Source organism: Passer montanus, unplaced genomic scaffold (genome assembly GCF_014805655.1).
Source record: "Passer montanus isolate IOZ18808 unplaced genomic scaffold, ASM1480565v1 scaffold2, whole genome shotgun sequence".
In the NCBI taxonomy this organism is placed as follows: domain Eukaryota; kingdom Metazoa; phylum Chordata; class Aves; order Passeriformes; family Passeridae; genus Passer; species Passer montanus.
Genome location: NW_024366591.1, coordinates 21,060,753 through 21,076,350, shown reverse-complemented (window position 1 = coordinate 21,076,350; position 15,598 = coordinate 21,060,753). Strand labels below are relative to the sequence as shown.

Sequence of the window (15,598 nt, the reverse complement as noted above, 5' to 3'; positions counted from 1 at the left end):
ACATAGTTGGCAAGATCTTTTGATCTTTTAGTTTTTATTGTTGCTTGCATAGGTTACAAAGGGAATTGCAGAAAAGGTTCTGCTCTTATATTTTGGGAATGATGGTCTTGGCAAAGTCATTAAGCTGGGTTAAGTTGTTGTACTATGTTCTCCCGAAGACCAGCCCTTGAAGCCGAACTGAAAACTTGATGAAGAGCGTGCTGTTATGATTTTTTTTTTTTTTGTCAGGACACATCAGTGGTCTGTGATGTACACTAACTAGTAGCTGGTTTCTGGATGAAATCTGATGTGTTCTTTTGATTTAGCAATCTCTATTACTGGGATCCTCTTTTCACAAAAAGTTTTCTCTTCACCTCCTCTAATAAGTATTGACTTAATTTATTACTAGCTTTTATTTCTACTGTATATAAATGGAAAGAAGGTTATTTTTGGGGTATATGGGGCTAGGGGTATTTTAGTTTGCTTCCCACTTTGGTTCACCAAAGCCTGAATGTGATGACTCTGCAGGGCCAGTTGGCAAAACCTTTCTCAAGTGCTGCTGGAGTGGAGCTGATTCTGAGGGTGGGAAGCAGCAAGGTCATCTTTAGATTCCTTTGCTTTGTGAAAGACTGTATTGACAGATTCATGGTGCTCTCTCCATGTTGCAAGTTGGTGTGGAGCGAGGTGATAGAGGCCCAAGTCAGGTTTGCCACACATGGGCACTGCAGGCAGGAGCGAGCAGCAGCTCTGCTTCCCTGTGATCCCTGGGACCACGGCCCTGGGAATGAGCAGGAACCAGCTCCCTCACTACTGCAGCCTGCAGCCTTCCCCTGGAACAAGGGCCTCATGCGACTGAGGATGGACAGGGCCCATGGGAGAGACTCCACACAAGCATGAAAAGTTATCTGTCTTTCCTGCATCTTCCTTCTCAGTGTTTTCTTGCATCTTATTTTGTTTGGAGTGCACATATTCTATGAAATTTTTTATTCGTTCTATATTAGAAAAAGTTTTTTTTGTTTGTTTGTTTCAGGTAATTTTTGAGTAATTTTTAAAATCTTTCTTAAGTATAACTTCAATAAAAATGTGTTTGTGAACCTATGCTTGATCTGAAAAAGGATGAATACTCTGAAAAGATGAAAATTTAATTTATGTGGACTGATAAATTGGTGATGACTGATACTTTTTAGTATTTCTTCATTTTGGTTTTACATATGAAAGAGTTTTCTTTTATATCCAACTGGGAAACCAGGATTGCTTTAGTAAGCATATAATGTTGGAAAACTGCTACACACCTGCAAAAATATGTAATTGTTTTGAAACATCATTTTTTTTTCTCGCACTGTTTTTAACGTGCAAAGTTTTGCTTTTTTTTTTTGTACTTCTTATTGATATGAAAATAATTCTGGGAACCTTACCTTCTATAACATGTATATTTGTATCAGTTTTTTAAAAAATGGTCAAAAATTATGAATATCTATCAAGTCATCATGCATAACTAGTGGATTAGTCTCTGGATGTTACAATTATATTGACAGTTATTAGATTGCTTGCTGTATTAGTTTAAATATTTAAAACATTCTTGTGGTTGTGCGTACCTAAGAGTATGTATTTTAAAGAAGCCACAACATGGTTTATTTAAACTTATACTGACAGAGGTGATAAAGCTGCAGACATAAGAGAATGGAGTGGAGAAGATAAGAAACAACACCTTTGATCAGCACTTAGTAGAAAATAAAAAAGGAAGTCACTTAAATGAGGCACTGGGATAAAGAAAATTCAAAGGAAGGTTCAAGACCTTGAGAAGAATAAAAAATATTAATTAGGTTTGTTGGGCTGGAAAAGGGAAAAGGCAGTTATATGTACAATGTATATGCTGTATCAATAATGATTGATTAATGATACTATATTAATTTAGGCACATTTGAAATTTTTAATTTCTACATGTTAACATCTAAAATATTCAAAGACTTTTTCCCCTGCCTAATTTCATAGAATCATGTTGTCAATTGTGACATTCTCCAATTTTCCTGTCTCACTAAAAACTAGAGATGTGTCATGTCAGCCCTTCACCCTTTACAATTCTTCACTTATGCACAAGTTCCAAGCAAAAGGAAAAGGTTATTTAAGTAAAAGTTCAAAATTAGTTGATGTATAAATCTTGGCAAAGAACATTGTGTTTAAAAAATGCAGTTTTCCTGAATGATGCCAGTAGCAGTTTCTGCTAGCTTGGTAGAGCCTCATGTTTCTCTAATAACTGGTACATTTTCATTGGAAAGGTTTGAATTAATATAATATTTGGGGACAGAAATTATGTATATACAGTCTTGAGGGGATGGCTGAGAGCACATGTGAGGGTGTCCAGGTGCCTTTGGCTGGTAGAAAGCAGTTGAGAGGTACTGCAGCAGGAGATGTCAGGGAACTTAGGCTACATGACATATTACAGCATAGGAAAAGAAATAAGAAAGCTGCTGGGGAGTACAGGTTTGGAGCAGGAAGGTGTGCTTGGTGCCAGATTCATCGGTTCATCAAAGCAGAGCAAGTTCTTCTGCTCTCAAGAAGGGAATAAGGCAAATTAAGTATGTAAGAAGAAATCTGAGTCTCCTAGGCTCAAAACCAGGATATGTTTATTTGAGAAAATGTTGAGACTCTGGGGAGATAAAAGCCACCTATTTACTGATCAGCAATTAAAGCATGCATGTAAGTGGATAATTATTATAAACAGAAAGATTCTTCATGCTTTAGCTTGTCTGGTGCTGTCACACCCGATGGTATTTGTCTCCTGGACAATTTTTAGCACAGACTCTTACTGGAAAGCATGTTTTGCAAAGAACCGTTTGCCTTCCAGGGGCAGTCCCAGAGTTCACTGGTGGCTCCCTTGGCAGTTTCAAATCCTGCCAGTTTTGTGTAGCACACCTGCAGCAGCTGCCCATAATAACCTCTTCCCAGGTTCAGTGGATGTAAATTCATTGCCATTTACAGAGAGATCTGTTTGGTTTTCACCTGCACAGCATCCTGCACTTGCTGGTCATGTGCATGCCTGGTACATGTCCAGTAACGTCTCTGTCACTGGAACAAAAGTCGTTTGGCAAGAATTTTTAATGAGTTTTTTTTTTTTTTTTGTCATGCTGAAACAGCTTAATTTTTATGAAAGTGTTATTGTAATGAGAAAAGGCACTTTTTTATGCAGTATTATGTCTTGACAAGTTAAGGAAAGCTTGCATCTCTAATTGTGCAATAACACTTGAAAACAGCTTGGTTAATAATTTAGGTTTATATAATATAATAATTTAAGTTAATAATTAAATGAATTCAGGCGCAATCATAAGTGATTTTTGATTCAGATTCTCAACGTAGCTGCTGATATTACAGTTATGCTGAAACCTTTGGATGGGAGCAGGTACACAAAATACTGCTGGTTTTTTTTGTATTTCTTTGCGTTGCTGAAAATTTGGTTAATTTAACAAATATTTGGTTAATTTATCAATTTTTAAACTTTATTTTTCAAGATAAAATTCCCAATAACTTCAGGTGGCTTTATAAGAAATTGCCCCATATCTTACTAATTCTGCAACTTTCCAGCTAGGAGAGAGGGCAGTAGATAAATTTTTTTTTTTATTTTCATCTACCAGTTGTTTTCAAACAAAAAGGATTTCTTTTTTACAACCTGAAGCAGAAGATGAAGCTGAAAGAACTCTGCTTGTTTTTGTGCTGCCCACAGACCGAGCTCGGATAACAGGCGCCACAGCATCCGGGAGAGGATGTCCAGCAGCAGCGAGAAGGGGAGCCTGGCCATGGAGTCCACCAAGGAGACGCGGTACTGTGCCGTCTGCAACGACTACGCCTCAGGGTACCACTACGGGGTCTGGTCTTGCGAGGGCTGCAAAGCCTTTTTCAAAAGGAGTATCCAAGGTAATAATCTGTTCGAGCGAGTCATCTTTACTCTTTACTCTTGAGGAAGGTGAAGGTACTTGAGATTCCAGCCTGAGTCTGGGACGATGATGTTTATTGCATTTTCATTAGCCGTTGTGCTCTTCCACACAGTTTTAGCTCTGTACTTGGTGAATGCTTTGAGCAGGGATAAAATATGTTGTTACTTAGTCCAACATTAGTGAGGAAAAGCAAAGCTTTTCGCTTTAGGTATATCTGACCATGGTAGTAGTTAGAAATTTAATTTAAAAATCCATATTAGATCAAGATGATCAGTCTTTCAGCCTATGCATATATTTCCTCTTATCCAAGGCATTTTTGAAAGTTCCATGTCAGATGATTAATTCCTGCTGATCGATTTATTAATCTTAATTTAGTGCTCCATTAGCCAGATAGTTCAGTTCAAATCTCAATTCCTTAAAGATCTAGATGCCTTCTGAGGGCCAGTATTGAAGAGGAATGTTTCCTTGATGAAATGTTATTTGTGTCTGTCAGCAAAGCAGGGCTTTGAAATGTACGCACAGAACACAGAATGGTTTTGTTCACAGTTTTGTTGTGGTTAAAACGTCTAGCAGAGTAAAGGGCATCTAACAAACAAAAACACAGTTAAATTACTGTGACAGAGATAATTCTTTCCTTAAATGCCTGTCACTTTGTGGAACAGGTTTTTTCAACATCTCTTAAAATGAGTAAGAAATAATTAGAATTCTACAGAAACTACAGATACTGTTCAGTATCTAAGATTTAGAGAAGAAAATGAAACAGATTTCTTCTTTTTAAACAGAAAACTATTAAAGTGCTGTGCTTTATTTAGGTTTCTACAGCTTTTTAAATGTCCAGGTGATACATAGGCACAAAAATTTCTGTTGCCAGTTTTACTAAAGTAAACGTAGGGTGGAACAGTTTTACATCATGTCACAAGGTGTGATTATTGCCTGTTTTGTTGAATGACTAGCACTGAGGTGAGTTAAATAAAACTTCCAGCATTCAGCTCAGAACCTTCTCCCCTTGAAGGAAAAAAGTGAAAGAATGATGGAGGGGTAGACATTGATGGGATTATTTGAATGGCAATGATTAGTTAATATTTACTCACATTTCTATTTGTCCAGACACACTGAAATTATTTTTAAAAGAGCGAGTGGTTAGAGCTAGAGGTCAGTAATAATCAACACTGAAGGGAGGAAGGGTGAAATGCTTTTTTTCTTCACATCAGAGTAATTTATTTTAACTTGTGATGTCAGGAGAACAGCTCCCTTATTGTGTATTTGTTATTTTTCCTTTTCTGTTCCTCTGACCAAGTCAGAATTATTCTTAGACTTTTGAAATTATGTCCTTGTGCTTGAACTGAACTAAATCACAACAAAATGGAAACTGAAATAGCCTTAAGCAAAAGTAAGAGTTATCAAGTAATTGTGCAGCAAAGATCTTCAGCGTTTGGCCATTGTGGAAGAAGAAGTGAATCCATTTCACTGACCTTCTGCTGGCAGCACTTGGTGGTTTTGCCCTGGTCTCCACATGGACAAATGTTGTGGTCCACCACATTGGATCTGTTTTCTATTTGTGTTACACTAAAGACTAGTTAGTAAATTTGCGTCTTGCTATGTATATATATTTAACGTAATTTTTAAGTAGATAAGCTTTTAATTCTTGAAACTGTCTTTCATGATCTATAAGTCATGTTTGCTCTAATTTAAGCTCCTTGCTTCTTGCCCTATCCCCTGTGGGCACGAAGAACGCTTATTACAACAACCTTTTACATAGTTGAAGGCTGTTATCATATCTTTTCTCAGTCTTCTCTTTTTTAGACTAAACAAACCAATTTCTTTCAGTAGAACATGCTTTGTAGACTTCTGATCCCATTTGTTAAGCTCCTATGTACTTTCTCCAGTTGATCCACCTGGATCATACTTTTAGGGTAAAAGTATGACATCCACAAGTATAAAGAAAATAATTCAAGAGCATGAGTACTTATGAGAGAATTGTGATCATTTGATCACAGAGGGTAAGAAAAGTCTTCTGAACTTTTAAAGTCTAAGCTTAGTCTTAACAAACTAAGGTAATTTTTGAATTTTCTACTGGATTTGGAAGAGATCTCTATTTCCAGAGTTACATGTTCTCATTGAACAAGTGTGCAATTTATGAAAATGAAAGTAATTTTTAGATTGAGAATAGATGCAAAAACATGCATTTACCTTGCAGATGATAACAATTTTAAATACACTGTGATCAGATAGCTAGGAATGAATGATACTTACGTGCAGGTATATTTATAGAAACATATGTGCACTAAATTTTATTGTATATATTTTTGATTTATTATATATACTGCATTGTATATATGCTCTGCATTCCTAAAATAAATGGGAAAAAATTCCTGTGAATCATATGATCAAACACTGTTGAGGTTCACAGAACTTTTTAATGTGAAAAAAATAACCAAAACGCTTTAAGCAAAGTTTTTTGTTTTTTCAACAAAGATAACTGTGCTACTTTGTTCTTTGCTAACCTGTATTTCTTAATAAATATATAGATGCAGAAATAATGATTTCTGTACTTCTCATCAGAGATTTCAGAGAATTGTTGTAATAAACCTTGATGTTCCTGTTAGACTGTATCCAAACATTCTACATTGCTCTTAATAGAACCACAGGAAAAAGTAAGGACATATACTAACAAGCTGTATGTGGTAAAGAATTACCTCTGTTATTCTCGGTGATATCTGAAGTATCTCTATTTACCTGTGTAATACATACTGAAATTTTATGAAAACTTATATCTGCATTGAAACTTATCTGAGGTGACGTCTGTTATTCTCAGTGATATCTGAAGTATCTATATTTACCTGTGTAAGTATATACTGAAATTTTATGAAAACTTATATCTGCATTGAAACTTATCTGAGGTGACAATGCTCACATTTATCCAGGGGATCTGGAATTTTCCTGGTAGTATTTTGTGAGTTTTAAATGCTAAGGTGTTTTCTTTGTTGTCAAACCTTAAGAGGTAGCCTGAATTAGAAATTGTCTCAGTATGTGCAAGTTTTCAGTTTAGTTTAAACAACAGATGGTTTGCTGAAAACCTGAACTGCGTCCTGAATCTGCCTCTGTCAGTCTATTTTGTTGGTTTATGTCCCAAAAGTGAATTGGGACCTTGTTTTGAGAAACCTTCGTGTAGAGTGTTATTAATATACAAGCTTTCATGGGTGAGAAAAGTCACAGGACACCAAGGATACCACTTTACTTGGTGATAGAAGAGTGCTTTACTCTTCCCCCAGCATATGTAGCCTTCAGAATTGTATTTGGTTGAGGGACTTGATTTCAGAAGCATAAGAAGGAGCCACACCACAGCACACTGTATTTCTCTCCTAAAATATTTATGAATTTTAGGACCAAGAAGGGCCTTTAGATAAATAACTCTCTTCTCTCAATATGAACTTTATATACTATCCATCTCCAAAGCCCAGTGACTTGATGGAGGTAAATATTTTAGAAGATGCCCAGACTCAAGATGCCCATGGGTTGAACCATTTTCTTGGGCCACAATGGTTACTTATTCTAATGACTTGTTCTCCCATATGCAAAAAATTTACCAAATTAATGCGTATTACTCGAAGTTATGTGTCTTTGGCTTTTACATCACTTTCATGAACCAATCTTAGTAACTACTACTATCTTTCTCCTGTGGAAAGTTCTTAAAAACTAGGTCATCAAGTCATCAAATCACCTTGATATCTTAAGTGAACTAAAATGTTTCAGTCTCCTGCTGTATATCTTTCTATCTTCTGAGTCCATTATCTTTACACCTTTATTCATTCCCCCACACCCATAACAGCCTCTCTAAAATTTGGATGTCAGAATTGGATGATGTATTTCAACATGAGCCTTTCAAATGCCATTTACAAATTAAAAATCCCCTTGTGACTCACACATTCTTTCCCCCTTCTAATTCCCTTGTTTTTTGGATGGCCACCAAGCCCTATGAGACAGGAAGGAATTACTCATACCACCTCTGACAAGCATCCAGCAAATGCCTACATATGGGTGTCTGCAAACCCCCAGAGGGAGCACAAGGGATTCAGAACATATCAGGAGTAAATCCTTACATCAAAGGGTACCTTGATCCCAGAACCGCTCAAGTATTTTAGAAATCACCAGTTCTACTTCCCCTTCATGTCCCTTTCTTATGTTTTTCAGGTACATGTTCTCTGCTTTTGTTCACAGCTTTAGATCATATCTGGAATATTTTACATATAGTCAAGTTAAAAATTACTCCATGATGGGAGGCATTACCAGAACAGGTTGGCTTCTGAGAATGGATGAATAGCTGAGGAATTCCAGAGGTCTGCCTTTAATGTCTTGATCAGAGATATAATGGTCTCCAAAGTGCAGGAATTCTTGAAGCTGGGAAGTATTTTGCTTGTATGCCTTGAACCTGGATTTTAATTAGCAGTTATGCCTTCTGACCATCAAGTAGGAGAGTTTTGGCAGTAGACTTGGAATGTTATCAATTGTTTTTATTCGACAGCGATAGAGTTGTACTTTGTTGAAAGTATGTAATGTTGAGAGGGGTGGTAATGTATACATATTTTCATGTTTGAGAGAATTTTACTACTAAAACATGCTAGTAAGTGAGTGTTTAGGTAATGGTGAAGTGCAGCAATTGCAATAGTGTTAATCTGGGAGGTTTCTGAGATCTTCCCTTTAATTTTCCATTCTTGTCTTCTGTTTTGATGGTATTTTTGTAATCTGTTTTATAACAGCTCAGATCCTGCAGCCAAAAAGGCAGAAACTCCCTAATAAGACTGCTTGTACACTGGTACTGTGAGTTGTCAGCCAAACTAAAGAACAGGAACCTCAGTGAGATTAGCAGAGTTAATCACAGCCAGTCAACAGGGAGCTGCAGATGGGCATCTGGCCTCAGGGTGGAAAACACATGGTTCCAGTTGGAGATGGCTGCTGGAAGTTTGAAGGCTGGGAAAAGTGGATTTGGAAAGTCTACCTGGGTTTAGCTGTCATTGAGACTGCTCTAACTGCTGGTGGTCAGCTAGATTCTTCTGAAACTTCTTTTGATTTATTTTTGTGCATTTATTAGCTCTTCTCCAGTGTTCCTTGAGGTAAACATGTACTCTGATTGCATTTTTTTTGGCTCTGATTGCATTCTCTAACATGCATTTTTAATTTCAGGTGTGTAATTTATGGTGATCTTGTTTCAGAAATTTGAATGCTATTGAAAGGCAAGAGTCAGTACCTCTTTTTTCCTAGTAAGGCAATTTTGATTGTCTTACTTTTCTAGCAAATTTGAAGTGCTGCGTTCAGCGTGGATGTGATAGTGGCTTAAGATGTTTGTATCCAGGATACTTCCTTATTTTTCAAGGCCTGAGCAAATCATAGGGCTGCAGTGGACCCTGAGCTCTAGTTCATCTTTCTGTCCTGTGATAGGATCAACTTCTACCAATTCCTTATATATCTTTCTTGATCTGCTTCTTAAAAGATGTGGCTTGATCAAATGTTTTATTCTCCTTATCTTTGAAGGCTACTGGGAAATTTGAATCTTCCTGCCTGCAGGTTAAGGTCATAACTTATTTTCCTGAGGATCATGCTACCAAAAAAAAAAAAAAGTTCTCTTTCTATCTGCAGCAACCTTTAAATCATGGAAGTTTACTATCACATTTGAAAAAAAATTATTCTGTTTTACCTAACCTGGGGAAAAAAGGTTAATTCAACATTTTCTCATAGGTCTTGTTTTCTTGACTTCTAATCTTCTAGTTGCTCGGCTTTGGAGGTTCTCCACTTTCTACTGTTTTCTTTATTTCTTGAAGCATGATTTCCTTCAATATGGTGTTTCACAAGTACTGAAGAGAGCAATATGATTATCTTACAAACCCATCCATCCATCACATGGCATTTGTCTATATCCATCACACTGTAATGTTTGCCTTATTTACACAAACACGGTACTCTTCACTCATAATGTGTGATGCAGAATAAACTCGGGCATACTTTTCTGCAGAAGAAACCATTTATTTTCCTCATTGTTTTGTGCATGTGATTACTCCTATTTTAATGCAGAGATTTCTACCAGTCCTTTGTACTTTGTGCTTTTGTGCTGTTGTTTTCCCATGCGCTACCTCCAGTTTGCCAAGGTAATTTGGAATTCTTATTCTGTACTCTCCTGCCATTTATTTCAGTCTGGCTAGCAGAGTAGTCTGGCTTTTCTCAGTTCTTCTAGCACATATAAATGTCATCTACAAATGATTAACAATTAATAAAAGAAATACTCCAGATCACAACCCATTTGTGATGAAAACACTACATATAACTGGATTCTGGACAGACACTGTGGAGCCTGATTCAGTGTCAGCTTCCATTGTAACAGTGAACTCTGATAGTTCTTCTCTGAGACTGATTTTCTGAAACCATCTGAACTATATATTCCAAGCTGATGTATGATGTGTCAATCTAGGCAATATTGAAAACATTTTTGGAGTTGGGCGACACACATTGCCAGAGAGCAGAGAGCTGACTCTTATCTGATTTTATAAATGGTCATTTGTTTTTCTTCTGTCAAATTCAAAACTCTTCCCACTTCCCAGATAGAATTCCTGGCTTTTAGAAACTGTTCTCAATATACCCTGTATTATCACCTTTAGTATTGTTTTACTTCCTCTGGAATATGACTGGTGTTCAATATCAAGCAACAACAACAAAAAATTAAACATTATTACATGTTGCAAGTGTTTAGTGAATATTTCATCTGAAAACTCACATTACTCCTACCTCAGAACTGAGCCTTTCAGCAATTCAAAATATTCACATGGGAAACAAAAGCACTTTACATTTAAAAACTACAAGACAGCATGCAAGTTTTGTCTTGCAGGAAAGTGCTAAACTGTTCCACTTGTTTTAGAGAGTGTGACAGACAACACAGCTATTCCCATTCTAAAATGTGGCTAGAGATATGCAGGACAAGAGACTAAGACACCTTGGTTGACCCTTCTGATTATAAAATGGGTGACTTTTCATACTATAGAGCATGGATGATGTTAGGGCATGAGGGAACAAACCAAGGATCACAGATACACATCAGTTAATTGAAGAAGCATAGGTTGGTTAATTGAAGAAGCATCAGTAGGTGGTGCTTTGCAGAACAAAGTGGTACACAAGCAGAAAACCGTCTTTTTTTTTTTTGTTGAAATACTGGTGTCAAAGAGTAGTACAATAATTTAGGAAGCCAGCTGTTGCCTATATTGAGGTTTCAGTTTTACAGATTTCAATGCAGAAAACTCCATTCAAAAACCACCACACAGGTCCTTGAAAAATATATGATAGCAGGAACCATCCAGGTACTGAACATCCAAACAAATGTTATACCTGGAATAAAAATGGAGAGTTACATTAATTTTTTTTTGTCGATAACATTTGGTAGTATTTTGAGTGTACAAGAGTAATTAGCAATATTTTTAGCTTCTTAGGCTCTTTGTAATAGTTGTGGGAGTTTTCTTTAGTAGAATTGTACCCCTTCCCATTCTGGCTCAAATAAAATAGGAAGCTAAAAATACAAGAGTTTCATTCAAAGTCTATGGGAATAAGATGGCCATGACATGCCTATAACTCTCTCTGAAAATGCTTTTTGTCTCTGGAGAGATCATATTGAGATGGTTGTGAGTAATACATTGTGGGAGTTTTTCCCTTTAACACAGCTGTTGTTTTAATCATGTGCCAAGGACTTAAAACAATTGTGATTTATCAGCTAGGGAAACAGAAACTTGGTGTCATACTCCTTGCCAGATTTTGTAAGATTGGATCAGTATTTTTGTCTATTTTTATTTGTCATGAGGAAAAAATATCCTTTCTGTTTTGTTACCTTGTCTAAAATTAGAAAAATTGGATCAGGGTAAAAGTAAACTTTGCACATGGTATCACAATACTGAAATAGTAGATGAAACACCAAATTAAATTTTAAGATAAGACCAATAAAAAAATGCAAAATTATATGATGGAGTAGAAAATATAATTTTATATTTATCGATTTATAAAGTTAAATAGTGCTTTTTTAATATATATCACTCTTTCTCAGTATATAAGTTAATGCATTATTATGCTGGTGAGATGGCAGCAGGCTTAGTACCCTCATGCAGTGCCCATTCTCCTCATTTCTTCATTTTTCCTGTTACTATATGGAAAGGTTTAAGAAGGGCTTGGCATCAGTCATTTGGCTGGAATTACCTGCTCATGTGAGCAGTTACAGTTATACCTAAGGGAAGACAAGAAGATTCCACTGGAATGCAAACACAGCCTATGAGCTCCATGACACAGCTGAAGGATATAACACGGAGTATATAAATTTTAACCTCTCCTCCTTTCTCATTCTTCAGTGGTTCAGTGATTGATGTGTGTCAGTGCTCTCAGGCACATGGTGCAATTGTTGGGACTGTCCTGTGCAGGGCCAGGAGCTGGACTTGATGATCATTGCAGATCCCTGATATAACTCAGGATATTTCATAATGTTTCCTTCTGAGGTATGAAGGTATGCAGAAAAAGAGGACTTCCTCACTGGATACAATGAAGTATGTTTTACAGCCTTCTAAACTCTTTTCCTTACTGTCATGTTACTAATGTTTTGCTCGTTTAAAACCAGAAAGAAAATTAATTTACTCAGCAGTGCTGAGTAGTTGCTAAGAGAACCCAAATTCCAAATCCAAAGACCTTTTCTGAGAGTAATTACGCTGTGAATTTGAGTATCTGTGCTTATAAAGAATTTAGACATAACCTTCTGTTCTTCTGTGAAGCTGTTAGGAAAAAGTGTGATTTTAAAACCAATAAGTGCAGTTTTATTGGGGCACTTTAACTTAAAATTGATGTTACTTTTTATTTTATATTCAACATTTGTTTTTACTGGGTTAGTCTATGTAATGTCCAAGTGCTTTTTTCTTTTTTTCTTTTTAATGTAATTTTTTCCAGGGTTTTGCTTTTCATCTCCAGTCTTGTTTGGCACCTTAAGGTGTAGATAAAGTCTACCATTTATCTTTCCTTTCCTTCCTTTCATCCCAGCTGTCATGTATGAAAATTTTGCTAAATTCACTGTCAGATCATAGAAGGATCTGGTGCTTCCAGAGGTAATGGCTAAGCTGGCAGCTGCCCCATACAGATAGGTAAAAAATAGTTTAAGAAATATGTGATATGAGGACTGAAAATAAAAGAATAATTAAAGAAAAAGCACATAGCAGTAAGAGGATAATAATTATTAATGGCTTTGTTCAAGATTCATAATTAGTCAATTCACCTACATCAGTTTAGGCATCCTTTTCCTCTTCTCCACTGTTGGTCATTGTCATGCAGAGTGTCACATGAGAGAAGGATCTGATTTTTGGACCCTTAGCATTTCCTGAAGTGATATAATATACTTCATTTTATATACTTAGTCTGATTTTTGGACCCCATTTTGGAGAGACCTTAGCATTTCCTGAAGTGATATAATATACTTCATTTTATATACTTAATTTTATTTTTACTGTTTTAAAATGTGCAATTCATGAGTTTTCATAAGAAAAATAGACCACCCCTCCCTAAACTCTTCCAAAAGGTCCCTTAGACTCTTCCATGGTAGTTCATGACAATACAAGATGTACATATGGGGGATTAAAACTAGGGGATTCACCCTGTTAAATCCACTGCCTTTAATTTTGTGCAGGTTGTCTGATCATTCATTTTTGAAAAGCCTCAGTAAGATCACAGAGCCCAAGTGACATATGCTTCCCTCTACAAGCATCAGTGATCTTGAGATTCCTGTGATACCAACTCTCAAGTAGCCTAATTACCCTCTCTTCTAGCACATACCATGCTTTGGATACCATGAAAACAAATGGCAGGGCAACTGGGAACCTGTCGATGTGTACCATTTTCATGGTGACAGTTCCTACCAGTGAGAAATCCCTTCTAGTAGGTCAGATTGGTTGGAATGAACTTTGCCGAGAGATAAGCTTTAAGCATTAGATAAAAGGTAGTGTGGTTAAAAGACAATTCACCTACATCAAGGTTATTTAGTTCTATAGTATCTCACTTTAAAGTAAAACTTGGTTTTGCATATTATCTATTCCTTAATTGTGTTTTCCTGCCTTTTTCTCTTCCATGCTACCCCAAGCTGGACTGTCCTAGTCTGTCTGTGCCTTGCAAAAGAAACTTATTTTTTCACTTCCAGCATCTAAATACTTGAAATCAGATAGTATTGTGGAGAAGCAGAAAAGGTCCCTGCCTGCCTTCTTCCCTTTGTTTCTTTCTTCTTTCCTGGTTAAATTGATAATGTTTTTTACCGTTTTCTCAAATTATCAAACATTTTCTTCTGGTTGTTTACATGTTTTCCCATCTATTGAAGTCATATTGATTAAAATAAACCAAAAATTATGATAAATATTAAATGCATTATATTTTGCTTAGATTTACAGGAAATCTGAAAGGCTAAACTTTCAGATGATACTTGCAATTTAAAGAAGGCTAAATGATACTTGCAATTTAAAGAAGTATGCCCATCACACACAGATCTTTCTGTTTTTAGCAGCCAGATTTTGCATTCTTTATTCTGTGAAGTCAATCAAGCACTTTGAGTGAAAAGTGTATTGTCTAAGGTGCAGATCATGCACATGAAAACAGACTAATTGTGCTAACATTTAAATGGTAAATTAATGATAAAACTATTTAAAAGGAAAGATATTATTATGTGAATATAGGAACTGTAGCTCTATTACAAATAGGATTATTTTATGTACTATTCTACAATACAAGTGTTTATTTCCAAACACTTGCTGTTTGCACAACTAAATACAGATTCATAGACAAGGAGGTTATCATCCACATAAGCATAGCAAAAATAGAATGGCTGCCCTGATGGTATTGATTACACTTGATTTTTGTTTTTTGCATGCAGTTACTTCTGTCACTTTTTTTTTAACCTTTGAACACTATGAAAATCAGCCAATCTAGCAAAGGTGGTTAACATGATTTCAGCTTTGACCTAAGTGGGATTTATCTGCTCATTTTAGAGACATCTAAATGGTTTTCTGAATTATTTGCTGATTTCAAAGCCTGCACTCATTCACCGTGTGAATTTACCTTTTACTTCACCAAGAAGAAGATTAGCTATTGTTTCAAAGTACTTCTTTGTTTTTAAAAAGAATAATTAAAATTTTCATTTGTATCTCATGATATTTCCAAGGTTGCCTAGTGAAACAAGGCAGGTGATTGAAGTCAGGTGCTACGCTTTTTCACTGCTGCTTAGTGTGATTCAAAATAAGTGCATTTTCTTAAAAATACGGCTTTTTTTTTTCTGCTCCTTTTCTCTGTAGATACTGGATATGTGGTTGAGGCTGTTTTCTTTCTGACTTGATTTTTAAAAATTTCCTTACATGTGAAAGGTTTTGAATCAGATATAGAACAGTCTGTATCCTTCCAGAGGAACTGAAAATTAAAGCATTCTCTCATGCTGGGTTGAGATGGTGGTTCAGCTGTACCTGTTTACTGCAGTGCTGGAGCAAAGCATATGGATAGAAACTTTTCCAGTATTATTTTATTCTATCCAGTAGATCTAAAAAATAATCGTTTTATCTATTTGAGACAGGGCATAGTCAGCTGTTCCCCTATTAACAAGTTTAGAGGCTGGCTACTTATTTTGATGAGATCCCACTTATGCAGCATTAGAG

At 36.1% G+C, this 15,598-nt stretch overlaps 1 protein-coding gene across 1 annotated transcript in view; it reads left to right on the top strand.

Annotated features, from left to right (window-relative positions):
* ESR1 (estrogen receptor 1) overlaps positions 1-15,598 on the top strand; it is a 159,776-nt gene that overhangs the window by 79,797 nt on the left and 64,381 nt on the right. Inside the window, 1 exon segment of the mRNA XM_039707365.1 lies at positions 3,698-3,888. Within this exon segment, the coding sequence (XP_039563299.1) occupies positions 3,698-3,888 (191 nt within the window).